Source organism: Volvox carteri, assembly GCF_000143455.1.
Source record: "Volvox carteri f. nagariensis unplaced genomic scaffold VOLCAscaffold_9, whole genome shotgun sequence".
Classification (NCBI taxonomy): Eukaryota; Viridiplantae; Chlorophyta; class Chlorophyceae; order Chlamydomonadales; family Volvocaceae; genus Volvox; species Volvox carteri.
This window is the reverse complement of record NW_003307552.1, coordinates 1,258,553-1,285,245: the sequence shown is the minus strand read 5'-3', so window position 1 is coordinate 1,285,245 and position 26,693 is coordinate 1,258,553. Positions and strand designations below refer to the sequence as shown.

Sequence of the window (26,693 nt, the reverse complement as noted above, 5' to 3'; positions counted from 1 at the left end):
AGGAGTCAGATGGAAAGATTTGGTTATTTAAAATTTTTGGGGAGGGAATGAGGTAACTTGCTGAGGTGCTTTCACTTGCGAAAGGATGAGAGGTTTTTTCTCGAATTGAGTCCGACGAAGAAAGTCGCTGGTGCCTGATGTCGGGCGGTGTTGGCGCGGTTGGGCGTTTGGGCTGTAGTTGGTTTGTTGGTTGGTTATGCGACAAAAATTGCAAAGACCTGTGCACGGCGGAATACTGCACCAAGTGAAGGTCGCCATTATGATTTACTTATCTTGACGACGACATTGACGCTTTGCTTGGTATGTCTCGAGCCATATTGCCGTCGTCCCCGGATTACAAAGTTTGGAAGACACGTTGCTCATGTGCAACGGGATGTCCTAAAGGGCTTTTGCAATATCGAGCGACGGAAAGCCAACCTAGGAGAACCAATTTTCTTTTCCCCGGCAAGTGTATTATTGACGCGTAGCAGGACTTGTTGGTTGTGAGTTTCCTTTGTCGCGCGTACAGTACGTTGACCTCGTATGATGACTCAATGTGCTGTGAGTGTGTATGTGTATGTGCATTGCACAAGCTCTATGAGAGAATTTTATGTACCTATACATATGTGTAGGGAGAGTCGGGAGAGTTGAGAATGGATTTGGTACAAAGGCTTGTGGCAGGTGTAGCCTATGCTTCTGTGTGGCATAGTTACGTGCTCCTTGGCTTTTGGAGTTGCTGCATGAGGTGCTGAAAAGGTGTTGGACAAGCACTGGAAATGGAATGCCACACACGTTCCATACGATGCCCCGCTGGTCTCATTCCCATGTTGTTTGGGGGCGGGCGTACGGATGGGACGAGGATGAAGCCAGCTGCAACAGCCGTCTCAGCTGCCGCCAGGTCGGAGGCCCACATCGGACGTCTTCATGATATGGGGCGTTCACGTCATCCTGGGAGCCCCGCAAACGTACACGCCGCGGTTTGGCGGGGTCGGCACGGAGTCGGGTCCCGTATGTATGTTGTTACAGGGTGGTATATATAGCTTCACCAGCGGCCCCCTTTCCCGAGGCAGTTCCCGTCTCTCCCCTGCTAGAGGGGCACCCTAATCCGTTCACCCCATCCGACTTCAGAATGTATTCGTATGTATGTATGTGTGTACGTGTATGTACGTGCGTATGTGCGTACGTGCGTACGTACGCATGTATGACTGTCCTCGTGCTGTGTTTTGCGTACCGCCTTGTTCCGGTTTGGGGCACTGGCAGCTGTGTACTTGCTGCCGGTCATTGCTCAGGTATGAGCCATGTCCCCCAACCTCTTACACATCTGCCGTGACTTTTCCACCTTTGAAACCAAAGGTACAACAACACGTGAACATGGTGCGCTGGGACACACAAGTGTTTCGCAAGTTCCAGATGGCCCGTATTCAACCCGACAGCTCTGACGCCGCGGACATTGCCCTCCCAGCTGGAGAGGATTTGATTCTATTCCCTTTCAGTCGGCTTGGTCGGCATCGTGCGCAGACATCGGAAAATGCTTCGGGACTTTTGGTGCCGTACCGAGGCTCCATGAAACAGAAACTCGTTCCCCGAACGCAGCAGTTTACAAAAATAGGACCACCTGAACCGTGTATTTGCCTCCACGCCGCGTGAAGGGCCTGCAACACAAAATTCTGACGTTAACCACGAAATAGGCGAGTTTCCGGTGCTATGGGCTCAGACATCGGCAAACGCTTCGGGAGTTTCGGTACGACCCGAAACTCCCGAAAGCAGAAATAGAGTTCCCGAAGCTGGCGGGCTTGCAGAAATACGATCATACACCGTATACGAAAGGTGTTATGTGGCCCGACGGGCCGCCCGACGACCTAAGTCCGCGGTCAATGATGAAGAACAGGTCGCGGGCCATTGTACTGGAAGACAGAAATAGTATCGTTTCCCCGAAACCAGAAATACCCCATTTGCCGATTCGGCAAATGGGGTATTTCTGGTTTCGGGGAAACGGTTCAGACATCGGATGTCTGTATGGGCTTCGTGCGGACATACAGTCGCTTTGACACAAGTTCTACCTCTCCTTTAAAGCTTAAATCGCGTTTGCGAATGTCTTATCGTGCGATTGACAGCAGGAAAGCTGTTGATGGCGGTTGTTTGCGGTTTGTCCGTTTTATCGTACAGTTGTCCATAATACTACTCTGATGAACAGCACTTATGCCGCCTAAGGCACGGGGGCACGCCACAAAGGATTGGAGGAGCTCGATAATGTATAGCCGGATCTCCTGACTAGGCCTTGTTCACAGAATACGTGCACTGTCCTGCCGGTATGCGAGCTTTCGCCTGCGGTAGGCAGGCTGCGCGCATCCATGCTGGATGTAAATAATAATACCTAGCTCGCCTACCTCGTGTGGCCTGGACACCGCCTCCTGTTCGCGCGCTTTCTATCCACCGGGATGACGACCTGCAGTGCTATGTTTTCGTTCCTAAACGAGGTCTTTATATCTTTTAGTGGTAAGGTTATAATTCTATGCCCGTGATGTTATTTGTATGACGTATTGACCAGCTAGCCATGAAATCGTGCAGAAGTGCTGACCAACGAAGGCAGCTGCTACGAGACTTGTAAAGAAAAGCTTTATGAGCTCAATGTGAAATGCCACCATAAAGGTCTTTCCGGGTGGGATTCCAGCTAAGCATCTATCTGCCATTTTCCACTTGAGCCCCCACTGCGGCTGACATTTACCCCCATCCACCCGCGCAGGGCAAACGCCCTTAGCATCATTACCCAGTATCAAGATCAAATCAAATGGCAGGTGTGCCCTTCACGGATACTGACCCACAAGTGGACAGTTGCAGTCTCACCCCTGGGCTTACATCCGGCTTCGCAGGACATGTCTCCCGACCAGTTTGGCCGGTTCTACCGCTTCATCTTCTACATCTGCAGAGATCACGGGAGACGCAATATTCAGGTGCGACATGGGAAGAACCCGAAGCTTCGCGAAAACTCGCCTCACAACAGTACTGGCATATGCTTGAAGTTCTGTAGCCGTAATCAGCCACCAAGCTAGCCCCATACCAAGCAGGCTGGGTCAACCTTGACCAGGACCCCTGCTTTGGCCTTTTGGACTGACTTTTGGTCGTACATACATACATACATACATACATACATACATACATACATACATACATACATACATACATACATACATACATACACGCACACCGTGCCACACCGCACTTCACACTGCACCGCTCCGCACCGCACTGCATCATCAGATGAGCGTCGCGGTGGCGGCCTGGCGCCTCGTTCTCCTTGGGCGCTTTCGGCTGCTGGACCGCTGGTGCACCTTCGCAGCGGCTAGCTCCGCGCTGGTGGTCACTCAGGACTTGTGGCGCCAGGTGGGGAGGGGGGGGGATGCCGTACAGAGAAGGGGGGAGAGCAACCGGAGGGAGAGTAAGACAAAACTGCAGACCTGGGTATCGGGATACGGAGGGGGGCCCCCGGGTCCATTGGGTGCCGAGTTCAAATCCCACGACGGCGCGGGGGGGGACTTCTTGTTAGGGATCAGACAGCAGGATGGGCCCAGGGCTTCTGCTTTTTCGTGGATCTGGTTACCTTGCTTGCCTTGCTTACTAGCTGACGTGCTAGCCAGATGGTGTCTGTTTCCCTAGGTGCTGGACTTCAGCCGTACTGTGCACGAGGACCTGTCGAACTACGACACGGCGGGCTCCTGGGCGGTGCTGCTGGATGAGTTCGTGGAGGAGATGCGGACGTCGCGGCGGCGGACGTACACCACTCTTGATGGCAGCGGCAACGTTGTCGTAGGTGGTGCTGGTGGTGGCGGCGGTGCTGGTGGTGGCGGCAGCTCCGAACGGCTCGGCCGCCGGGTGTCCTCGGGGGCGGATCTGGGCGTGCTGTTCGCTGGTGGTGGCGGCGGTGGCGTCCCCGGACACTGTGGTTCCGGAGCCACCGGCGATCATGGCGACGACGGCGGCGGCTTCCCTAGCTTCGTGGCCAGCATCTCCCCTAGGTGCGGTAGCAAGCGTCGCGGGCCGGATGTGGACGTGGTTGCTGAGCAGCTGTCCGCAATGCCGCTAGGAGCGGGCCACCCGCATCAGCCCCAGCACTCTCCCGCAGTCCGCATGCACGGGTCTCTCGGAGGCGCTGTGGCTCACGGGGCTGTACGGCAGTGCGGCCATGGCGGTTACGGACAAGGCAGCCTCCAGCCGTACGTCGCTGGTGGCGGCAGCTTTCAGCGTGCCGGTATCGCGGAAGCTTTGGTCAAGCGACAGTGCTTGGACCGGCAGGCGCAGCTACAGCCGCCATACGCGCAGCAGCAGCCTTTGGCCCTGCCGCAGCCGTTCCCGTTAGGAAGGGCGGATTCCTTAGGAATCGCCGCCAGCAGCGCCGGTAGCGGCGGCGGTGGCGGCGGTGAGAGTGTGGTGGGGCTGTGCGGCGGCCGCACCCCCTGCAGCGGCGGCGGCGGCGGCGGCGGCAGCCACCCCATGTCGTGTTCCACGGGCTCCTGGGACAGCGACGGCGGGTCCCAGGGCGCTCCCACGGGGTCGGCAGGGATGGACTGCTGGCTCCAGGTGTGGACAGAGGGGGGTGAGGTTGGGGGTTGGGGTGGGGTGGGGGTTTAGAGGTGGTTGCCTGCAACCCGGCGTGGCTGGACCGGGGAAGGTCGCTTCAGGTCCAAACCCTAAGAATTCCCTAAGGTGTCAGGCCAGGGGACAGGGGGAACGCCACCCTTTCAAACGGCGGGTTGGGTAGGGTGGGGTGGGTGGCCGTCACCGCTTGTGGATAGGGGTGGCGCATCTCTTTGAATTCCATCACGTCAGATCAGATGACATGTGGGGCCGCCCCGCCCCGCCCCGCCCCTCCCCCGGCCGGCGGGCCAGCCGGCCTGGCGTCGTTACACCCCCATCACCTGCAGCTTCATCATCACATGATCTTGCCACGTTAGCGGAGGCCGCTGACCTGTAGCTCGTGGTGTTCGTATCCCCCGGTATATTCCGGTAATTACTTTCATACGCTCATTCCCACTGATTTCTACACACACACACACACACCCGGGGGGTGGGCCGCAGTCTCACACGGTAGTGGCTGCTGCAATCTTGTGTCCTTGCTTTCTTCACGACGCGCGCGGTTTCTCCCGCTTCCCGCCCGCCGGCGCAGGACCATGCCAGCATCTCCGGGCAGGAGCCAGCCGCCCTACTGCAGCAGCATCAGCAGCATCACTTGTGCCCGGCGCAGCACTGCCAGCAGCGCAAGGCCATCAGGGCGCGGCGGTCCGGGCTCTCAGACATCGTGAAATCTGCAGTCGCTGACGCACTCGGGTTTTAACTTTAGAGCTACCCTCATGCCATCGTCACTACCACCGTCACTACCACCGTCACTACCACCGTCAAGCGCAGGAAGAGCAGCATTGTATTTGGGGGGAGTGGTGGCGGTGGTAGGTGGTTCGTGGGGCACTGGGCCTTACAAAGGCTTTTATGGTGGCCCTCTGGTGTTGTCTGTGTGCGGGGGGTTGCGGGGCTGGGGGGCTGGGTAGAGGTAGCTGAGGGGATGGAAGGAAGGCTTGGAGGGGGCTGCGTTGACCATGTACATACTCGTTGACGGAGAGCTGTACTCTGTGAGCTGGTGAGTTGCTTTCCTGGTGGTGAGAGATGGATGTGGATGTGAGTGGTGGGCGTTATCGAGTGAGTACTGCTGAACGGGCGCTGTGACGTAATAGGGAGGGGGGAGCTGTTGGGAGTCCGTGTAGGGTACGGCGGTGTGCGGCAGTGAGAGGAAACCTGGAGGGGGCGAGCACATGGGGTGAAGTCGTCCTTGTGCTGCCAGCTGGTTGGCCCCTGCTGCTGCTGCTGCTGCTGTACAGACTACTCGCACATTTACAAATAGGGTTTGGGTCTAAGGATGAAGCCTTCCCTTCCGCGCCGAGCCGGAGGGGCTGTGGATGGCGCTGAAGGATCTTCACGACTTCACGGACGAAGAGTCGCGCTGCTGCAGCTGCTGCTGCTGTTTTTATGGAATGGGATGGTAAAGTTGCGGATGCACATACGTGGTTTACAAAAATAAACATAGCTTTTTTTAATTCCTCTTTATGTTTCAAAATTCTGGTGGTGCTAGTCCTGGTCCGCGCAGTTGGGTCTTTTTCGTTGTTATGCTTTAGAGGCTTTTTCCCTGTATAATAAATATCTTGTAGTTAGCGGCTTGGCGGAAGTCACGATACCCTCCCAGGACTTCACAACAGAGGGGCCTACGTCGTATGGCCGTGTGTCTGAGGGCCTAATGCCGTTGGTGCACAACAAGAGACACATACGGCCATGAGCTCATCAGGTCTGCACTCGGAGCGCGCGCTGCTACCACGTCCCCGAGAGACCCTTTCAATCCCCGCACACACCCTGTACCGCCCGATCTTATGGCGCAGCTGTCACCATGGGCTTCATCACATTCGGCAGCTTCATTTCACAACCATAAGCGGAAGGCCCCTCCCTGGAAACCTGCACATGGCTTTATCCTGCTCTATCCGCCGAACATAGCTCCGGTATGGTGTGTGTGTGTGTGTGTGTGTTTGTGTTACATGGTTAGGGGTGCGTGACCCCATACCTGTAAAACTAGCCATGCGGTGCCGAAACCCTAAACCCAAAAACCAGCCTGCGCTCGATGCCTAAGCTTGAGGCCCTGGCGTGCTTGGACCAATATTTGGAGGACAATAGAAGCATTGTAGCATTTAGTTAACGCCCCGCAAACCGCTATGACTTAGGGTTTGTAGTAGTTGCCCATGACAGAGCTGTCAACCTGCTCAGGGAAGTCACCCGTCGTCCTGATGTGCTCCAAAAGGGCATATGCAGGATATATATAGGCACTAACTTGCTTGTTGCTGTCCTATATCTTCCGCAGCATCGGCCCTCAATGCATGCACTCTCCTGGCCCCCTGCACCTACAGTAGCGCTCCGCCAGCGCCCTCCTGCATCCTTTGGCCCTGTTCGGCCTCGCAGCCGACATCAGCACACGGTCGAACAACCGACTTATGCTTTTGGCGTGACCTAGCTAACGGCATGACAAAACCTTAGTAAGGCGGGCCGCTTCGAGTTGCTTGCGGTGAGGCTAGATTCAACATGCCATCACAGTCACTCGCGGCAATTCGTCGCGATAGAGCCATCGGAACGGTCTGTGGGTGAAGTTGGACTGCTGCTTCTTCCTCCTTTTAGACTGCTGCCTTGCCCCCCTAGCTATCCCCTGTGTGCCGAGGCACTGCGGCAGATCCTGGATCCTGTTCCTGGCATGTCCATGGTCTCGCCTCCCTGTTTAAGATCGTGACGCGAAATACGATAGCGACGTTTGACGACAGTTTTGGCAGCCTCCTGGCTTTCCTTACAAAGGTTCCAAATTCTGATCGGTTGTGGCTCTACAGGACCAGAAATACGCACAACTCGCGTCAGCCACCTCGCGTCATCTGGAACTCTGCCCTGCCTCCATTCTCACGGCACTGTACCGTACCGGCACGCACGACAGAAGCGAAGCGGTCGTACCGGTGACAACGTTTCCGTAAGTACACAAGTATAAAACATACAAGTATTGTTTCTATGTGTCATTATAATCATTTAGCAAAGCTTGCTGAAGGCCAACAGCTGTGCTTTATGCTAAAATTGTACACATGCCATTCGCCGTCAGGATCCGCCAGTCGAAAGCCTAAAATTAGAAATATAGAAGTAAGAACCGAAATAAGTAGTATTGAGAAAGACCGAAAAGAAAGAAAGAGGAAAGCAGGGCTTGCAAAATCGAGTTGGCCCTACCCCAAGCAAGTCCCCATCCAGCAGCTAAAGACTAGCCACAGCCCCGCCAAGGGCATATAAATGATATTCGAAGCAGGATAGCTTCTGTCGGTGGTATGGGCCACCTCAGCAAATACATAAGCTCCAGCCGAGTGCATACAGCCGGCTTGGTGCCCCTCTTAAAAAGCCAATAGCAAAAGGAGCACCTCGCCACATCTGTTTTTATGTTTTGCAGTTACCTCTGCGCGGCATGATTCCCCATTGTGCAAAAAGACAGCCAATCGAATCGGCGGGTCGGATGGGCCCCGCAACCGCACCCTTCCATGCACGCACGCATGCGCAGAACAAACAAGCGCAGGAGAGACAAGGAGAGAGAAGAGAAGGAGTCAGAATGAGAAGTAAAAAGAGGAGCTCAAAAGGGGACCAAGCCTGATGGCAGGGAAGTATCAGAAGCAAGTTTAAAGCCAGCACTACGGCATCCGCACCAGCGCGCAAACACACACAGCGGCGGCACGCAGTGACACGGCTTCGCGAAACGCGTGTCCTTCCATCGCGTGTTTTTCCAACGAATCTACCGGCGCCTTTTGCGTAGAACGAGAGACTCGCAAGGGCCACCGCAGGCCTTGCGGCTTGCGCACCTCCTCGGCACGCAGCCTGGAACTAACCCCCATGCTGGTTGCTCCATCCTGCATCACTTTTCCACAGAACACCGCGCTAACTAACCGCGCTAACTCAAATTGGTTGATGCAAAACAAACATAAAGTAAAGAGAGAGAAGAAAGAGATATGCGCGCAAACTGAAAGAGAAAAAGAGAGAGAAAGGCACGGCGAGATATATAGGGACAGGTAGATTTGTTGAAAAGGCACCACACACCTGAACCGATCGCGGGGGCACTCGGTGACAAACAAAAAAGGCATCGCTGTGATGCCGTGCTGCCCTTACCCGATCTGTGGCCAGCACCACGGGGCGCGGAACTGTGGCAGCAGCGGTCGCAATAATGGCAGCAACAGCAGCAGCAGCACTAGCAAGAAGACCATTAGAGTCCGACAGCAGATTCGAACCCCAAACTCACACACACAAATGGTCTTGGAAAAAGAGATGGTGCAGAAACATGGAACAAAACTCTCCAAGCGCACTCCGAGCAGCTCGCATCCGGTGCCTATTGCCCCACACACCATATAATATTCGTACAGTACGACACACGGTCGCCGCCGCGCAGGTCACGCACGTATACATACGTGCACATACATACGCGAAACACACATTTGGACAGCCATGGCAGCAAATTTGCCACGGCCACCTGATGAGATAAAAATGAACGTCATCATGCACATGCCTCTGGCAACACACCTGCGCACCTAGCTGTCTCGTCAAAATGGGATTAATGGAGACCTCTCGAGGGAGGGCGACCCCCGGGTTCTGAACCGCTTTCGAAGCCCACATCTCATGCATGTTCCTGATCCCGTCGACCCCGCCAAAGACCTGGCCGGGCTAACACACAGCGTGCCCCCGTCAGCGCTCTCCCGACCGTCCCCTCCTCCTCCTCCCCCACGCCGCTGCGGGATTGTAATGACCGCCCTTCCCTCAGCTCCCCAGCTACCCCCTGCAACCCCGCACCAGGGCCCCCGGGCGCGATCCCAACCCAGTGAAATACCACTAGCAGCGATCACACCACTGTATGCGAGGGCGTACGACGTCTCAAAAAGCAACAGCTGCGGCACCTGGAGCAACAGCAGCAGCAACAGCGGCGTCCGCGTCCCCGTATGCGGGTGCTGTACCAGGAATGTACTGCACTTGCTGCTGTGCCGTACAGTGTGGTGCTCATTGGTAGGCCTACCCCGTCATGCCGTACCACGGGACTAAAATCGTCCGATGGTTTGGAAACACTTGTAGCAGCACCCTAGCGGCACAAAGTTCTGAGGCGTCCCTTGACACCCCAAGACGTCGGCAATCTGTCAATTTCTGGAGCCCTTACGAGTGGTTGTTCGCTCATCCGCCAGTCACCCCCCTCCTCCCACTGCTCGACTAGTAGGATGTCCGGCAATAAAATGTTGGTTCGTAAGATGTTCGTAAGATGTTGGTTCGTAAGCTCCCCAACCGTGCCGTTCGCATTCCCGCGCGCGCGCGTGTGTGTGTATGCACATTCACACATGCCCACGAGCATGCAGATCGGCGGCAACAACACGGGATGTGGTGTCTGTGTTAGCGAAGCCTCATCACAGCAGGTCCCACTTCGTCAGCATCAGCCCGCTGGCGCCCGCGGCTCCGGGATAGCCCATCTTCGCACCGGCGGCCACAGCAGCCGCTGCGGCAGCGGCAGCGGCACCTGCCCCTGAACCAGTCGCAGCAAAAAAAAGGGGGAGGGAAGTGAAGAGGGGCAGGAGGTGCACTTGGGCCCGCTTCTAGGCGTATGGGGGTGGGGTGGGGCAGCCGGAGGTTGTGAACGGGACTTGGGCGTGAATGGGTGCCGGAACAACGACACACGATGGGCGGGCGAATGGAGAGTGTGCGGAGGGGTGTGACGGGTGGGTGGTGAAGGGCGGCTGTATCGCCAGCCTAAGAGAAAAAACAGGGAATTGAAGGAAATGGGAGAATAGAGGCCGATGCGACCTTCAGCGGGGCTGTGCTGGCGAAAATCAACGTCGTACAGACGATAAAACTTATAGCTCAGGGCCCCATTCCGTCACAACTGCAGGCAACGCGCTCGCAATGGGGCAAATTACGTGTACTTGCTGCCGTACCGTGTCCTGTTATGCCGGGGCACGGCTGCGGGACGACGCCATGGGGATGCAGCAGCGGTCCGCCGGCGGCGGCGGCGGCGGCGATGGCCTCCGACTGCAAGGACCGTAAGGCCCCCGGGGCCAAGTACGTCAAGCTCCTTTCCGAATCGGAGCTTATGGACCGCCGCCGGTTGCCGCTGTTGCTGCTCGTGGAGTCCGCAGAGCCGGTCGGGTGTGTGCCGCCTGGGCTGTACGACCCATGGGTCATTACGCGACCTTGGAAGGCCATAGCGTGGCCAAGTAGGGCGGCCGCCGGCGGCGGCAGCGATACTGTCGCCGCCGCTAGAGAACCGGCGGCGGCGCCGCCCCCGCTGAGCGCGTCGTCGGCGCGTCGATCCGACGCCAGCATGTCGCCGGGAACGGTCGGACCCATGTACGGATTGCGTGACGGGTGGCCGACATTCTGCGGAGCATGTGCGAGGGCGCCGGCGGGGACGCCGGCACCGGAGGCGGCCCCGGTCACCGCCGGCAGCCTGTTGTACAGAAACGCCGGCGGCAGGTGTTGCGGCATGCCTGGTGCCATGCCCGGCCGCGCTGCTGCTGCTGCTGCGGCGGCGGCGGCGGCTGCTGCTGCGGCCGGGCCAGCAGCGGGGGGGGCCCCAGCATCACCGTGGCGGCCTCCAGCTGCGCCCATCAGGGCTTCCACGGTGCGGACGATGTTGTGGTGGGGAGGCGGTACACCGACTGCCCGAGGACGAGAAGAGGCGGCGGATGGCAGTACGGCTATGTGCGGGCGATGCAGATGAAGATGGGGCTCCAGGAGCTGGCCCACAGGAACATGCGTCGGCAGCGGCGCAGCGCCGCTGCGGCCGCTGCCGTCACTGCTCTGTCGAGTCGCCGCGGGGGCCCCGCGGCCGTACTTGACCACCGGTGACAACGTATCGGCTCCGCCAGGTGCCGCCGCCGCTGCCGCCGCCGCTGACGGTGAATCCTTTGACCCGTATGACAGAGGTGAGGCTGCATCAAACTCATCCCAGCTGCGGCAGGCGGTCATGGCGGTCACAAAGCCTTCACCGGCCGGATGTGGGTGCTGAGGCTGGTGCTGGTGCTGCTGTTGCTGTTGCTGCGTGTGCTCTGGATGGGTGCAATGCGGCCGGAACGGCTGCATGGTGCCGCCGCTTGGGCCCGGGCCCCTCGCCAGACCCGAGCGGTTGTACGTGGGCTGCACCATGAGTTGCTGGCTGGGGCTGGCGCCATCGGCGCGAGGATCGCTGCAGGCAGTGGCAGCGGGCGCCGGGGCCGGCGCCATCACTGGCGCTGACGTCAGCGCCAGCCGCGTCGGGCTAACGGTGGCAACGGAGGCGGAAGCGGAGGTGAAGGCAGCAGGAGCAGTGTTGTACGTCCCCGCCCTACAAGCTCCGCCGCCGCTGCCGCTGCCGCTGCCGCTTCCACCGCCGCTGTCCCTGCCGCCGCCACCACCAACACCACCGCCGCCGCCGCTGCCGCTGCGGTACTCCGAACGGAGCCCCCGTTGAGGCTGCATGGAGCTGGATAGGGCGGGGTGCGGCGGAGTAGGCATAAAGTTGCCGACAGAACCGGGTGGACTTCCACCGCTTCGCGGTTGCTGTTGTTGTTGTTGCTGCTGCTGCTGCTCCTCATCCTGCTGTCGCTGAGCTGGTGTCGGCGGCAGCTGATGCAACTGCAGCAGCTGTTGTTGCGGGGATGGCTGCTGAGGGTGAGAGCCGTATGATACTTCTGCATGGCACGGCAGCGAGTTGTCGCGACCAAGCTGGCTAGCCCTATCGCCGTACGCGACAGCGACGGCGGCGGGCGCAATGCTGGATGTGATCAGAGGGCCGCTGGCGGCAGGCCTGCCAGCCAGAGGCGACCCAGCGCTGTTTCCTGACCCTGCCTCCAAGTCCACCGATGGCTCCAACTTGGCGGCACCTGGATAAGGCTGACCCAGGGTTTGACTAGCCCGTGAAGCCGCCGCCACCGCGGTGGCGACGGTGGCAGCGGCGGCGGCTCCGCCGCCGCTTCCGCTACCCCGGCCGCAACTGTCGTCAACGTCCCCCGTACAGCTTTCCCGGCACTTCAATTCGACATTATCGACGGCGGGGACGCCCCGGCCGCTGACTCCTGAAGCCCCCAGCAGCAGCCTGGGGACGACCTGCTCGCTGGCCCCCAGGTGGGGCAGGTGGCTCTGGTGGTTCTCCACGTCATGCAACGGTGTCGTACAGATTTCTAAGAGGCGACCAGGGCTTATGCACTCCATGACAACCTCCTCAGATGCCTCGGGCTGCTGCTGCGGTTGCTGCTGCTGCTGCTGCTGCGACGCCGCGACGCCGGTACGACCGGCAGGGCGGCAGCCTTTTTGCTGCTGCTGCTGCTGCCGTTGTTCCTTCTCCTCCTCTTGATCTTCCTGTTGTTGCTGTGGCACTGGCAGTGCTGGCGACTGCGGTGATCGGTCATGCCAGGTCTCCTGCTCGACGCTCTGGGCCACCTGCGGCGGCTGCTGCTGCTGCTGCTGCTGCCGTTGAGATGAAGATGGGGGCTGCGCCGACAGCTGTAGCGGCAATTCCTGCTGCGGCTGTGGCAACGGCGGTGAAGGTGACATCGGGAGCGGTGAGGCAATCTGCTGTGTCTGGTGCAACGCCGTTTGCTGCTGCGGCGGCAGCGTCCTCGTCAGCTGTGCCAACGGCGGCTGCTGCTGCTGCTGCTCCTGCTCTGGCGCCAGAAGCTTCTGCTGCTGCTGCTGCTCTCCGTCCTTTTGTTGCTGTTGCTTCTCCTCATCGTCCTCGATAGTCGCGATGCACAGGACATCAATGTCGGTGACCCCGGTCTCCTCCTTGAGCCGGTCCGCCAGTTTGGATTGCTCGCTGAGGAGCTCCTGTTGGCGACTGCTCCAGGTACCCAACTCAGAGCGAAGCTCTTCCACCTCCCGCATGAGCGTGTCTACTAGGTTTTCCAGGACGCCCACCTATTGGCGGTGCCCGGAAGTTGTGGGAAGTTTGTGTCCGGGTTAGAGGGGGAACCATAATGCCATCATTTCGCAGAGGGAAGGCAGCGTAAAGTAAGTGGAGAGTCCCTTTACTTCAATCCCAGGTAAGGGAGGGGGATATTGCGACCATGCCTCTAGAATAATGGAAGGAAGGACTCCCGTATATGGCGATTGGGGACCGGCGATGAAGTGGTTATTGGAGCCCGATGGGGTAATGTCGTATGCAGGGAACATCATGCGTGGTCATGAACAAAAGGGAAATCGGGTGGACGTTTAGAAAGGTATTTAGTCTCGTTCTGCCCGTATTGTGGTGGGCTGTAGTACGTGGCTGGTTTGGGGCCGGTGTGAGCGCAGTGACGAGACTATGAAGCGGAACCTTAGCCTGATGGGATTTTCTGACGCAACTACCCGTTATGTTGATGTTAGCTTAGCGGTATTGATATGAAAGGCTGTTCTGCTGGTATCACGGCGATGTGCGGCGGCGTACCTACGGCAAGTGCCAAAGCGGCGACCAAGCCAACAATTTTGAAACATATAGTGATGAATATACATGAAACCATGTGATACATGCATTCTGGGCAGAACCCGCCAAGTTTCCTGCTGTGCGTATAGCAACCGCTCGGATGCAAGCGCACCTCTTCTAACCGCTTAACCCTGCTTCGCTGGGCACTCCTCCTGTTAGCCAGCAGGCGTCTACGTCGTCTTTCGTCTTCTTCTGACGTCCCCTCGGACGTAGTTCTCCCAGCCTTAGGCCTCTTTCCGCTCCGCGCGTGCATCTCCGGGCTTGGCGACGGACTGCCGCCACGCCTGCGATCGGCTGCCATATCGGCTTCATAGTCGCTATCGACATAGGACGCCTCTCGTCGTCGCACTCGGCTCATTTTGTACACGCGGCGTGCGCCGGTTGGTGGTTATGTATCCAAAGTTTGTAGCCTATGGAACGCCCATAACCACAGATGTGTAGCTAATTAATTTATTTATTATAAAGAACTGTTCTGAACGTAAAGCTTCACGGTTGAGAGGATACGCCGGTGAGCGTCAAAAATGCCTAAATCGTGTGTCTTGGAGTCAAGGATTTGCAGGATGAAGCAGTGATAGCCGATAAATGATTTATGTATCGTTATACATACTGAGGTTGCCTTAAGATGCGCAATAGCGCTAGTATGCGACGGTTTCTGCCCGCCGCCCGCCCACCCATGCATGGAAAAGCGGTTACGCATTACGTCCCTAAGAGCTGGTAGACAAAAGGTGTGTGGTTGTAAATCACTTGTCGCCTGTGACATCTGTGGTCGCTCAGTGTGCGCCGAGGACTTGCAAGCGACAAAGAGTGGCCAAACCGCATTGCGTCTGCAGCAGCGGCACGCTTCTTAGGATACGGATTTGCGCTGTCTCCTGAAGCTTATCATTTATTTAAGATTTTTAGGGTGTCGCTGTTACAACTGACATCATCAGCTCTTTTTTTCCACGATCACAGAAGGCTATCAGACCATTGCATTAAACCGTGTTTGCAACAACCTTTACAGTTGTGATGACAGGAGCCAGCAGGTCTTAAGGAAAAGAAAAATCTCCACGCACAGGATCCACAGGCAATATAAAGATCCCTCTCCTCGGGCATTAAAACTACGCGTTGTCGCAACTGTGTAGTCATTACGTCAGCTTAGTCGAGGTGCATCCCGCCAGCACCAGCCCGAAGGCCTCGCTCAGCAACCAACATGACGACCACCACTCCTTCAAAAAAGCCTGCGAAGCAAACCCAAATCTCCACGTCCAGCGCCCCGTACCCCACAGTCTACCGAGCCACGAACTCCAGCGCCACAGCGACTTGATGGCTACCGCTCAAGCCGTGCCACGGAGGTGGCTACCCAAACCGGCTGCTAGTACAGCACCTCACCTCGCAGCAAGGCACCAGATAGCATATTCCCCACATATCCTCAAGTTCCTGAAAAGCCACAGGCACGTGGCCTCACTACTGCGGCACCAAAGCACGGCCCTGGACGGGTGCTGTCAAGGGTGCCAGACGTTTTCAAGACCCGCCGTTGCAACCCGGAGCCGACCTACATACAGCCCCGGCCGGACCGCCTGCTCCCACTGCATTCCGCAGCACTGTCCGAACGCACAATCTCAAACGGCACAAGACAGAAGACAAGTACGCAGTCGCAGCGACGAACTCCCCCTCAAGATCCACACGCACCCACAAGCCATAGCGCACTCGTACTCTCACGCACGTACATACTACGAGTCAACTACCGCCAGCCCTTCCTCATCGCAGCGCCTCACCGTAGACGTGCAAACCAGACGTGACCAGACGTGCATCCATTCCGCAGTCACCCCACACACACTCCATCTCGTCCCGTACATCTGAACAGCCCGTCATCAATTGCCCAGCCCAGCCCTGCCTTAAAGGCCCTGGACCCCAATACACACTCCCCAAAGGGCGAGGGGCCCCCTGACCACGACAACATCATTGCGACGCTGGTGCCCCGTGGATTTGCGCCACCAGCAGCGAGTGCACTGCCTTCGCCAGCTCCGGCTGCTCCGAAACCACCGTCACGCGGAACTGCGCGCGATTCTGCGGATTAGCTTCCACGCGGCAGCAGCAGATAACGCTGCGCTGCGCCTCCTGAGGGCCACAGCCCCAGTAAGCGGCTCCTGCCTCGTTGTGTGGAGAAGGATCCAGGTAGCCGTGCTCCACACCCAAGTGAAACAGCCGCATCAGGCTCTGCGCACGGCGCCGGGTGGAGCCGAAACGGGGGAGAGGGGAAAGACGTTGCAATGCTGCAGGCAGAACACAATTAGGTGTCAGGCAAGCCACGCTGTTACGACGTGTTCTTGCCGTTATCCTAGTTGCCACGGCGGCGGGGCCTGCTGCCTCAGTGAACTTGGGGCCCCGCACCCATCCAGCCACCCACCTGCACGGACTCCGGCGACAGCGGCCCCCCCATGCCCCGGTCCACCATCTCCTGGGCCTTGCAGTGCGGCGGTGCGGAGCGCCAATGTTCAAAGAAGGTCTCCTTGGGGACGTGCGGCTCCGGAACCATGAACTTGTGCATGGCCGTCGGCATACGCAGCTGCAGGCCAGTCAGCGCGGGCGCACCGCCCACCGCGTAGGACAGCGACAGCACAGGCGGCTCCGCGAAGGGTGCTAGGCACGTGAGCGTGAGCGGGACCTGCACCTGCTGCTTGGTCTCGAGCACCATTGGAACAGGCGCCACGATTACCTGCCGCAATGCGAACAAAAGAGTGGAAGGAATATGGGAACAGAAAGAGAGAGAGAAAGCAGCGCTAAACGCCTCGAAGGAGTACGGGACGGTGTATAACCATGTAAGAGACGAGCGCGTTTGTTACCCACCAACATGCAGCCTGCTCGCCCATCCATCCCCCAACGCGCCTACCGGTCCATTCAACCACCCAAATCACATTCAGCACACCCAGCCCTGCCCCGTCCTCTCACATTACCCTAAGCCTCCACCTACAAAAATCCACGGCTCGGTCTCGTCCTGGCTAGCATTCTCCCTCCCTCCCTTCCTCCCTTCCCGCCACCCCTATCCATCTTCCAGCCATCCACCGGCCATACCTGGACTCCTGGCGAGGGCGCTGCCACGGCGAGTGCAACACCCGTGAGCTGGGCCGACGCATGTTTGTTGCCCAGGTAGAGCACCACGGTGCCCCGGCCCCGAGTGTACTGCGACTGGAGCCCCACTTGCAGGTACTGGTCCTCGTAAAGGATGCCGCGTTCCTGCGGAAACATTGTGCGGAAGGTTCCTTTTTTCCTTTCTAATTTGGGCGAACACAATCCAGACCCGAGGGAACCCTACGGGAAAGGAAGCCAGAAGAACATAGCCAGGAAGCCAGTGCAGCAGTTTCTTCATCGCATGTTAGCGTCGGCTTGGGTAACGCCGCGAGCCAGGGCAATCAAAAGGCGGGGAATGGTAACTGGTGTAGACTGCAGGGGCTACTTAAAGCTTGGGAAGGGCATGTAATACAGGCCCCAAGTGCACCGCAGGGTGAGAAAGCTCTCCTGTGCCAAAACTGACCATGGGCAGAGGCTACAGCTGCGTCCCGAAAACACATCGGTTTAAAAGGTGGCCAGTAATGGAATGGCCAAACACGCACCTTGAGAATGAGGGCAGAGTACCAAGCTTCCACATCACCCACAGGTCGCGGTGGGTCCACAGGCGGCGGCTGTGGCGGCATGGTAACGGCAACTGGGGGCGGTGGCGGCGGCGGCGCAAAGTGGCTGTCCCCAAATGGATCCGCGCCAGCAGCAACAGGAGCCGCCAGCGGCGCTGCAGCCGGCAGTACAGCTGCCGGCAGATGTGCTGGTGGTGGCGGCGCAGCTGCGGCAGCTGCAAATGGATTGGCAGCAAAGGGGTTGGCTGTGCCCACCGCGGCGTATGGCATCGACGGGAACGCCGCCGCGGCTGAAGGCACCATTCCTGGGAAGCCAGGCATCGCGCCAGGGTAGATACCTGGCGCTGTGGGCACAGGGCCACCAGTCACACCCACCGGCGCTGATGGAACGCTGGGGAATGGCAGGGCAGGACTCGGCGCTGGCTGCGCCGCTGCCGGCGGCGGCGCCGTCGCTGTCATCACTGCGGGAGTGGGCGCGCTGCTACTGCTGATAACATCACCGAAAAGGTCGGACAACAAGTCGACAGGTGCCTTGGGTGGTGGTGGAGGCGGCGCAGCCGCCGCGGCAACGCCATTGGCTGGCGCAGTCGCCGCCGCGGCAGCAGCGGCGGAGCCTGAATCCAAGGACAGAAGATCAGCTGCTGCTGGCGTTGCCCCGGGGCCGCTAGGCATGGGCACGGACAGCAGAGGCGCTGGGTTGGCGCCGGCGTTGGTGGAGGGCAGGTCAGCTGCGGAGCCGCCAGGGTCGCCTGCCCCACCAGCTCCCACCTCACCCTGCAGCCGCTTCATGAGTGACGACTCCCGAATAGTCCAGGCCGGCATGGGCAGGATATAGTTTGCGGCGGCGGCGGGGTTCGAGGCGAGGGCCTGCTGCGGGCAGGTCGGCGGCGGCAGCGAAGGAGGAGGAACCGCGGCCCAAGGAGAGCATGAACATGGCGTTGGCTTTACAATCTTTACGGAGGGAGGCCATGCTACGCGTATAGGACAGCGCAATGAAATACTGGCCTCCGCATAAGCGGTTGGGATGTGTACGAGTATGTTTCCCGGTGGCCCTGTGGTCCGCGCTGCGGGGAATGGTATGGGAGCGCTGTATGAGCGGACCGGGATAATAAAACCGCCACGGCCTCACCACAGTAGTTCAGGGTGTGCGACGTATGTATGTATGTATGTATGTATGTATGTATGTATGTATGTATGTATGTATGTATGCATGCATACATGTATATATGTATGTATGTATATGTGTTTCAAATTTGTTACGTGTACTTAAGGAAAAGACTCCAGGAGAACGCGACAAGCCGCTTCTCCATGGGCTGCGTTCCCCAGAAAATTCCCCGCACACTCGCGCACCAGATACTCCGTGGCCCGCTGCTGCAGCTCCGCATCCATGAAGCGCTTGTACCGCTCAAAAAGGTCGCGCACTTCGCGGGACAGAGTGGCGTTGCTGGGATCCAGCAAATAAATCTACCGGGGACGGCGCGGAAGCGACACGGCGAAACCGAAACACACATACACACAGAATGAAGAGTGTGATGGGCTCAACCAAGCAATTTGATAGCGCGGCTCATCCCAATAAATAAAAATACAACGGAGTGCAAGGGAGGGATTGCAAGACTGGTTTGGAAATGAGCGCTGCCAGGATAGCGGCGGCGTTACTGGCGGGAATGTCGTTGTGAATCGCCTTTCCCACGGCGGCCACCATTTCCCACCACACCCTGTTACCGCTGGGCCGAGTTGGACCGGCCTACATACCGCCAGCCCAGCCCCGTCACCAGTGAACACCCCTGCCATGCACCTTGAGCAACGCCGTCATGAGTAGCCCCTTGGTGGGAGGCAAGGCGGCAGGGAAGGCCGCGAACAGCAACCGGAATTGCTCTGCGGGCGGAACCTCGGCACGGATTAGCCGGCCGTACTCGCCCAGGATGTAGGCCGCGGTGCACACCATCGACTGAGGAGTAGCAGGTGGAGGGTGCCGAGCCGGGGACCCGGTCAGGGAGGGAGGAAAGCTCTGAAAGGCGATGTAGATAAGGTGCAGATAGGTAGGTGCGGAGGGGTGAGAGGCGCGCCCAAAATGTGAAATGCAGCGTGTCAATGTCCGGGGTGGAAAAGCGCGTACATAAGTGCAAGCGGACGCGAAGGCACGGAGCTGGATGGCCAAAGGCACACAAGGATTCGTGTGGCCGAAATGAATGGCGATCTTGGCGAGGCAGGTGCAGGGCAATCCTAGGACACCTTTGGACCCAGACAAAGGCGAGTAGAGGAGCCCGCAGCCCGCCAGGGAGGTGAAGTGAGGTGAAAGGAGGGGAGAGATGGGCAGGATGGGGGCAGGATGGCCAGTCCTTACCTCATGTGCAGCACCCCGCTTGAGTGCCTCTGCGACATTGCGCGCTGCGTACTCCTGCATCACGGGGTTGTTCGTGACCATTTGCACGGCGCGGTGCCAGATCTCATCCGAAACGAAGTCCCCCGATCGCTCCAGCAGCTGAAGCACCACGTCCATGTACCTGTCGGACAGAGTGGCAGCGGTCCCGAAGCTATCACACTATTGCAGAGCACGGTCACGTACGGGCAATGCACTTGCCAGGACACAGCAACCAAATGGAGTTAGGAGGAGTTAGGAGGAGCAAGCGCGCGGCACGGGAAAAGTGCCCAGAGATGTAAGGTCTGCGGTATGTAAGTCGCCTTAAGTGCATGCATGTGTTCAGAGGGCTTGGCTATGCACTTCTGCAGATGGAAAAGCTAGGCTGGCCGGGTGGCTGGCAGTATTACGGGCGCACTATGCTCCGTGCAATCTCACCATTGCATGCTAGGTGCGTACTTCTCGGCCAGGATGGCGATCTGCGGAATTTAAGGACACGAGCCAAGGGCAAGAGCAGCAGACAACGCTGGTAAGGACACATCGACATAACACAAGGAAAACTCTGGACTGTAGCCCAAAGCAGCACACATGTGTACACTACCCAACTCCTCCTAAGCCCCGACCTGGCCCCACCACATCACTCCAACCCCACAGCTCCCCCATCCAACCCGCATCCATCCCTCCATCCTGCAATCCACCTTGAGCACCAGCTGCTCTCGCACGCTGAAGTCCGCTGTCACCAGGTACTTGAGTAACTCGGATACCACTTGGGTTGCTGAATGCGCGTCGCACATGGCGAACAGCAGGTCCAACGCACGCCGCCGGATGGACACGTCCGGATCCTGAGAGGTGGGCAGGAAGCGGGAAGGTGGTGCCCAAAGGCACATGTGAGCGCGGCGTCGATTACTCGATTTGGGTTGATATGGCCGGCCGGGTCCTTTCTCTATGGGGCCGGCCAGCCAACGCAGTCATGCACATCATTGCGCTTCGGCGGGCTGGCACTCTGTCCTGGTGCCGCACGTTGTTGGCACGTTAGGTCAGAATGGATTCTTGTCCAGTGGACAAATGCGCAGCGTATCTTCTCAGACCCTCGGCGCCTCGTATGGCAAGGTAACAACCATGTCACATCCACGCGATCCTCGAGTACCCAGCCATCCAAACGCCCAATCGGAGCCCATAATCAAGCCATTCGTCATGGCACGCAGTCCCATTACAGCTTTCTAGTACATTGCGGCCCTCTCCCATTCTCGCCGTGCAGGCATGCCGCACCTTGAGGCTAGCCATGACCGTTTCCCGGTACCCTCGAGCAGCTTGCAGCACCTCGGGCATGGTGCTGGACAGCCGAGCAAGCGAGTCCAACGCCAGGTACTTGGCATTCGCGTCCTGAGGCAAGCAATTGAACCCACAACGCACTCCGTCAGGTATGACCATACGGGATAACCCGCTCGCCGCTGTGCACGCATTCTCAAAGCATCGGGTTTGGCCTTTTGCCTCCTAAAAGCTGCTACCGATCAAGCTACCGGTATAAGCTCCACCAGAAACTGGTGCGCACGCAGCTAATGGTATTATTTGTTGTGGGAGCTGCGCAATCCCAAGCGACCGTCCCGCCCTCGTCCCGCCCTTCCCGTCACAAGTCCCAGGCGCAGCAGTCCGTCCCCAAAGCGACTGTCCCACCGCCGCGTCCACAGTCCGTCCGATCTCCCCTACCGTGGGCCACCAAGGGAAGGGTCTCCGCGATCTGTATCAAAACCAAAACTTCCAGCCGTCCCACGATTGCGCAATGAACCTCTAGCATCCTGAAGCCATTACCTGATGAGCTCCCGTGCCTTGCCCCAATACGTGCACATGCACAGCTAAGTCTCAGGGGGGGTATCATCCCAGAATCCCACATTCCAGAAGCATCCTCCGTCCGCTCACCTTGCCAGCCAGGTATTTGCCCAAGAGGATCAGGCAAGAGTCCAGCGTCGCCTTGTCGCTGGCTGAGTCGCCCCCGACCGTGGCGCTGCTGGCAGCCGCGTGGTGCAGCGCCAGGGCCAGCGCCTCGAAGAGAATGGCGTTCAGCGCATTTGCCTTGTTGGGATTAGCGTTCTTTGCCGCCTCGCCGCTTGCTGCGAAGGACGCGGAATGCAGCAGGTTGGGCCGCGGCGACAAGGGCGGAGGCATGAATGAGCTTGTGTTGCGCCGCGCAGCGAATTGCCACAAGAGGCGCTCTAGCATACAACGACCCTCTATAAAACCTACATCCCTGCCGAACCGCTGTATTGGATGTGATGAATGCACCCGTGACCAACTTGCGCCATTTCGCCTCCTCCCGCGCTTGTTACCCCAGTTCACCATTTCTTACTCAGCCATACATTCATTTCTATCCCAGCTTCCCTAGCCTGTCACAGCTCAACCAACCCCTGAAGCCGAGCGGGCCCACGATCGCTGCGCCCCGAATCTTCTAAAGATCCCCCAAACACGCCCAGTACTAGGCCCCACTCACTGACTGCAATGATGTTCTGCAGCACGTCGTGGAGCGTCTTCCGCTCCGACGTGCTATCGGGCGGCGGGAACAGCTGAAGCGCCCGCAGACAGCGAGCCTACACAGGGGGAGACACGGCAATGGATGCAATCCGGTGTCCTGCACAGCTTCTAAGAGGGGCATCCCAAAGGTTCCTGCTGTTAGGTCCTGCTCAGGGTTCGCCGAACCTTTGCGCCGAACCTCCGTGCCCGAGCATGGAGAACCATCCCGTAGCTTGATACAATGGCGTGCTATGACCTCCGAGCATCCTTAAATAACGGCGAGCTTACGACTATAGCCGGTGATCATGTATGTGCTGCACCTGATGCACACATGGTGCAGGTAACACATGGTGCAGGTACCACAGGCTGACTGAACGAACCTTACCTGTAGCCACGGCGAAGGGATGCCATAGTACAGGTACTCCGGCGGAATGCGCTCACGCTCCCGAACTAGGCGCTCCAGGATTTTGATGACGCGGCCCTGGCACGTCTCATAGCCGCCTGCCGGGGCACCAGCGTGGCGAATTAAGGGTCATAGCCATACGCAAGGCACGAATGGGACGTCCGAGCAAGGCAGCATTGCCAGGCTGCGGCGCGCCATAGCCTAACCGCACACTTCACACCGCAAGCTGTTGGCCTACACTCCCAGACAAGGCGCGCGGTCTCTACTTTGGAATCAGGAGAAGTTTAATAAAGACGTCGTGACTGCGGATGGCAACCTTAACGCGGCAGCCTTAACCGCTTTGGAAAGTTTTGAAGGGGGAAACCGCTTCCTTCGTGTGAAGGGCTGAGACCCATGCAACCCAAGACATTCGGGTAACCTCGCGTACTGAGCCAAGCCCCCGAAAGTACCCGGGACAAGACATATACCATGCGCTGTCCGAAAGCAGCAACATGACACGTTGTCATTTGCCACCGACGCCCAGGGCCGCTCGGAGTGCATTGCAGGCGCAATGGTAGACCCGTCCCACGACTGCCACAGGCCCATGGTGCTTCCACCCTACCGCACACAACAGGCCAAATTCTGCACTGTCCTACTCACTCGTGCCAGACTGCTGCACCACGCCGTGGAGAAGCGTCACCGCACAAAGCAGCAGCCCAAGGTCCCTCTCCTCCAGCAGCGCGCCCATAGCGGGGCTAAACGTGTCCGCGGAGACCATCAGTGGCGCGTCCGGGGGCGTCTTTCGCAATAGTCGAAGCAGGCAGAGCGATGCACGCTTTTTGATGAGTGGCCGCGTTGCACCGCTCGTCTGCCACAGTGAGGGGCCACGACAGGGAGCGAAATGAGGCACACACCGCCACGAGCTTGCATCACATGCAACACCCATCGCACAGCTTAGTAAAGGGGCCCGACATGAACATTACTTGGGAATAATTGGTGGCCTGGCAGCAAATGCCGTAGTAAAAACACATGGTTGACAACTAATTGGTGCGCAATGTCGGTCAATGAACGATCTTTATGCTCTGTACCGAGGCCCTCTTGTCCAGGGTTTACCCCTTAGCTATACTGTGCAGCGGTGTCTCTGTCCGGTAACTGGTTTTGCGCGGTTTGGCTTTGGCCCCCACAGTGTAGGGTGAGGCTTATGCACTGACAGTCCGTTGGGATCCACTGTACCCGCATTCATTCATACAACATGACCAGTTAGCCCCATGCCACATACCAGCAGCTTCAGGACATCGACAGTCAGCGCTTCAGCCATCTCGGCGCCTCCAACTGCGTAAGGGAAGAAGGGATGGGTGACAGTTGGTAGACAGGGAAGGAGAGGAGGCTTCCCCGCAAATGAGTCCTCCCTGAATCCCCGCCTCACTGTTGCCCACGAAGCTCAGTGCCAGCGCCTGGAAAGCTTCATTACGGCTCGTGAGGTCCATGTGGATGGCGTTGATGGCCAGGCGCAGAAACTCGTCATTCTGCACACCAGCGACACTCAAGTGTCACCAGATTATTATTATTGAGAAACACCATTCCAAGCACATTATCAAAAACACCCCTATGTCTGGAAGCTTTCCAGATACACCCAACTGCTAACCTCTTGAAGGAGAAGAGAACAGGCCATGTAACCGACTTGTTTATCAGAGTACTTCGGCATTGGAATCAGGTCACAAGCCTGCTTATGGCCGAAGTCAATGTCAAAGCCCAGCATATAAATGTAGAGCAACTTCCATATGTATTTGCGCCGATCATAGCCTGCAATCGGGGCGCGGAAGTTATCAGGGCGCGCCAGGGGGTACTGTTCGGATGCTGCTGTGCAAAGCTCCTCCAATTCTCACCCGAAAGTGCCTTGTCCTCTCCAAACTTCGCCCTGATCTTCGCCAGCTCCTTTTCCACACGCTTCTGCTCTTGTTCCTTGTTTTGGCAAGCTCTGATATCCGATATGAACGCCTGCCGCATAACCATGGGCCCGACATCCTTGAACTGATCGCCAGCTGTGCTACGCTATGCTCTGCAACTGGGCCTCGCAATACCTGAAGTCCCCGCATGTACGCAGTTTTCGACATGGCTCCGGTACTCTAGCGGGCCACAGGCCCGCTCAAATAAGGTGCGCGACGTCAAAGGTAAATGTCGACAGGTGGGTCAGCCAGACACCTGGCTACCGGAAGCGTCTTCCGGAAATTTTTCAAAGTTATTGAAGGGACGGAACAAAGTTTCCATGCGGTTGTTCGTACATATGCGAGTACGGCTAATGAGATACGTCTTGCGCCAAGTACGAAAGCCTGGTCACGATTGCATGGGGGACACGCTTACATACCCTTCTTCTCAAGAGGACGTGCCACTAGCATGTTAATATTGCATGGTAGCACGATCATGCTGCAGAGAAAGTCAGGGTGTCGTATGGAGGGCCGTGCCTGGGCCCTCATCAAGGATCGCAGAAGACGCCCGACAAGGAAAGCACTTGCCCTGAAGGTCTTGAGCAAAGCACAACCCGTGGATCAAGGCAAAGGTAATGAAGGTTGCGAGCAGGAAGATAAAACCCGTGCAACCGTAAGCAATTATCCTTATGTAATCAGACGGGGCAAGCATCGCTGGCGTGTGCTACAGCGACGGCACACTCCACATCGACACCTAGGGTGGCGTGCAGTGCTTCCACTGGTCGCACCGCAATAACTGATGTCTCCTTTTACGGCCCTTAAACCATAGGACTCCTAGCGTTTTTATGCGGCACGTGAAGCTTCCCAAATGTAACTCCTGACGTGAGGTTGAGTTTACCTCACCATTCGAGATCCAGCATCTGTGGACGCCCTGAGAACATAACAGCTATAGCTCCTCGCTTTAATGTCATACAACGCAAAAAGCACTGAAGCGACATTAAAGGGTTGCAGCTAACTAAATGGAAGACGTCGGTGGTGCACGGTGGTTATGCAGGTTGGTTTTTTAGGATTAGTTTCCAACTAGAGCTTGTTTCCCCTTTCCTCGGTCGCGCTCTTCCTTCGTTCCTTTTAACCGTCCTGTCAGAGGAAACTGCTGTGCAGCTCGGCTAGCTCTTTCCATCGGCAATGGTGGCGGCGACTGGTCGCAGCTCTCTGGCGCGGGCTGATCCTGGCTCTGTGTGGATTATGTGACATGGGTTTGACCCATCGCGCATGCTATCCCAGTCCGCTTTCCCGCCCGCTTTGCAAAAACTGCTCCCAAACGCTCCGGCTATGGATAAGCGCAGTTTGCCGTGCATATCCCTTACCCGTATGACAATTGCATCGGATTTGAGACATCGAGAGTCGAAGTCCTGCAAAGTTTTGATGTATGCAACCGACTAGGTAACTGTTATGTTCTTCACAGGACTCTCCCCTGGACGCAAAGTGGAAGACTATCAGGAGATTGTTGTTGCAAAATACGTGGCTCTTGTTGTCGTTTGGCTGGTGAATTTGCCGTGTCAGGCAACGCTGATCTTTAAGCAGCCCCTCGCACAAATGAGTCCGGTCGTACTCTGCCGAATAAACGGGACGTACATCGTCCAAAAAGCCAGGAGCGAATTTCACCGCGCGGATGCGCGCGTGCGATTCGCAAAATGCGCCTGTAGAAGTGTATATAAATTTTCTTGGCGGAAAAGGCCGAGGTGCGCCAGCGCGTTGCGCAGGTGGGCATGTTGGCCACAGCCGCACGCGGCATGCAGGCTGGACTATTGCGTGGCTGCTTTGCAGTAACTGAAAGCACCGAAAGCCTACGTCGTAGCTTGCAAGACTGGGCTCGTGAAACTGCCGCGGGAAGAGGAAGCGTCTGGCGAAGAGGCAATTGTGTGCA

General features: G+C 57.8%; 3 protein-coding genes across 3 annotated transcripts; 1 reads left to right on the top strand and 2 right to left on the bottom strand.

Moving 5' to 3' along the window:
* Positions 1-2,852: 2,852 nt before the first annotated feature.
* VOLCADRAFT_57924 (uncharacterized protein) lies at positions 2,853-3,732 on the top strand (the record flags this gene model as incomplete). The annotated part of the gene is made up of 3 exons (XM_002948304.1): positions 2,853-2,930; positions 3,238-3,360; positions 3,634-3,732. Coding segments are annotated over 3 exons (300 nt in total), but the record flags the coding sequence as incomplete, so codon positions are not given.
* A 3,674-nt stretch (positions 3,733-7,406) lies between these two features.
* VOLCADRAFT_88603 (uncharacterized protein) lies at positions 7,407-14,345 on the bottom strand (the record flags this gene model as incomplete). Its single annotated transcript, XM_002948159.1, has 6 exons — positions 7,407-7,457; positions 8,617-8,690; positions 10,031-10,075; positions 10,485-11,734; positions 13,163-13,443; positions 14,100-14,345. 6 exons carry the CDS (start codon positions 14,343-14,345, stop codon positions 7,407-7,409), a joined length of 1,947 nt encoding a protein of 648 aa, XP_002948205.1.
* A 1,580-nt stretch (positions 14,346-15,925) lies between these two features.
* VOLCADRAFT_120602 (uncharacterized protein) lies at positions 15,926-24,848 on the bottom strand (the record flags this gene model as incomplete). The annotated part of the gene is made up of 19 exons (XM_002948158.1): positions 15,926-16,183; positions 16,374-16,532; positions 16,566-16,682; positions 17,039-17,200; positions 17,578-18,465; positions 18,946-19,059; positions 19,391-19,543; positions 19,940-20,099; positions 20,393-20,433; positions 20,653-20,796; positions 21,224-21,337; positions 21,872-22,062; positions 22,440-22,536; positions 22,845-22,960; positions 23,502-23,709; positions 24,121-24,173; positions 24,268-24,367; positions 24,487-24,644; positions 24,728-24,848. The coding sequence occupies 19 exons, from the start codon at positions 24,846-24,848 to the stop codon at positions 15,926-15,928; spliced, it is 3,354 nt and encodes a 1,117-aa protein (XP_002948204.1).
* Between the last annotated feature and the right edge of the window lie 1,845 nt (positions 24,849-26,693).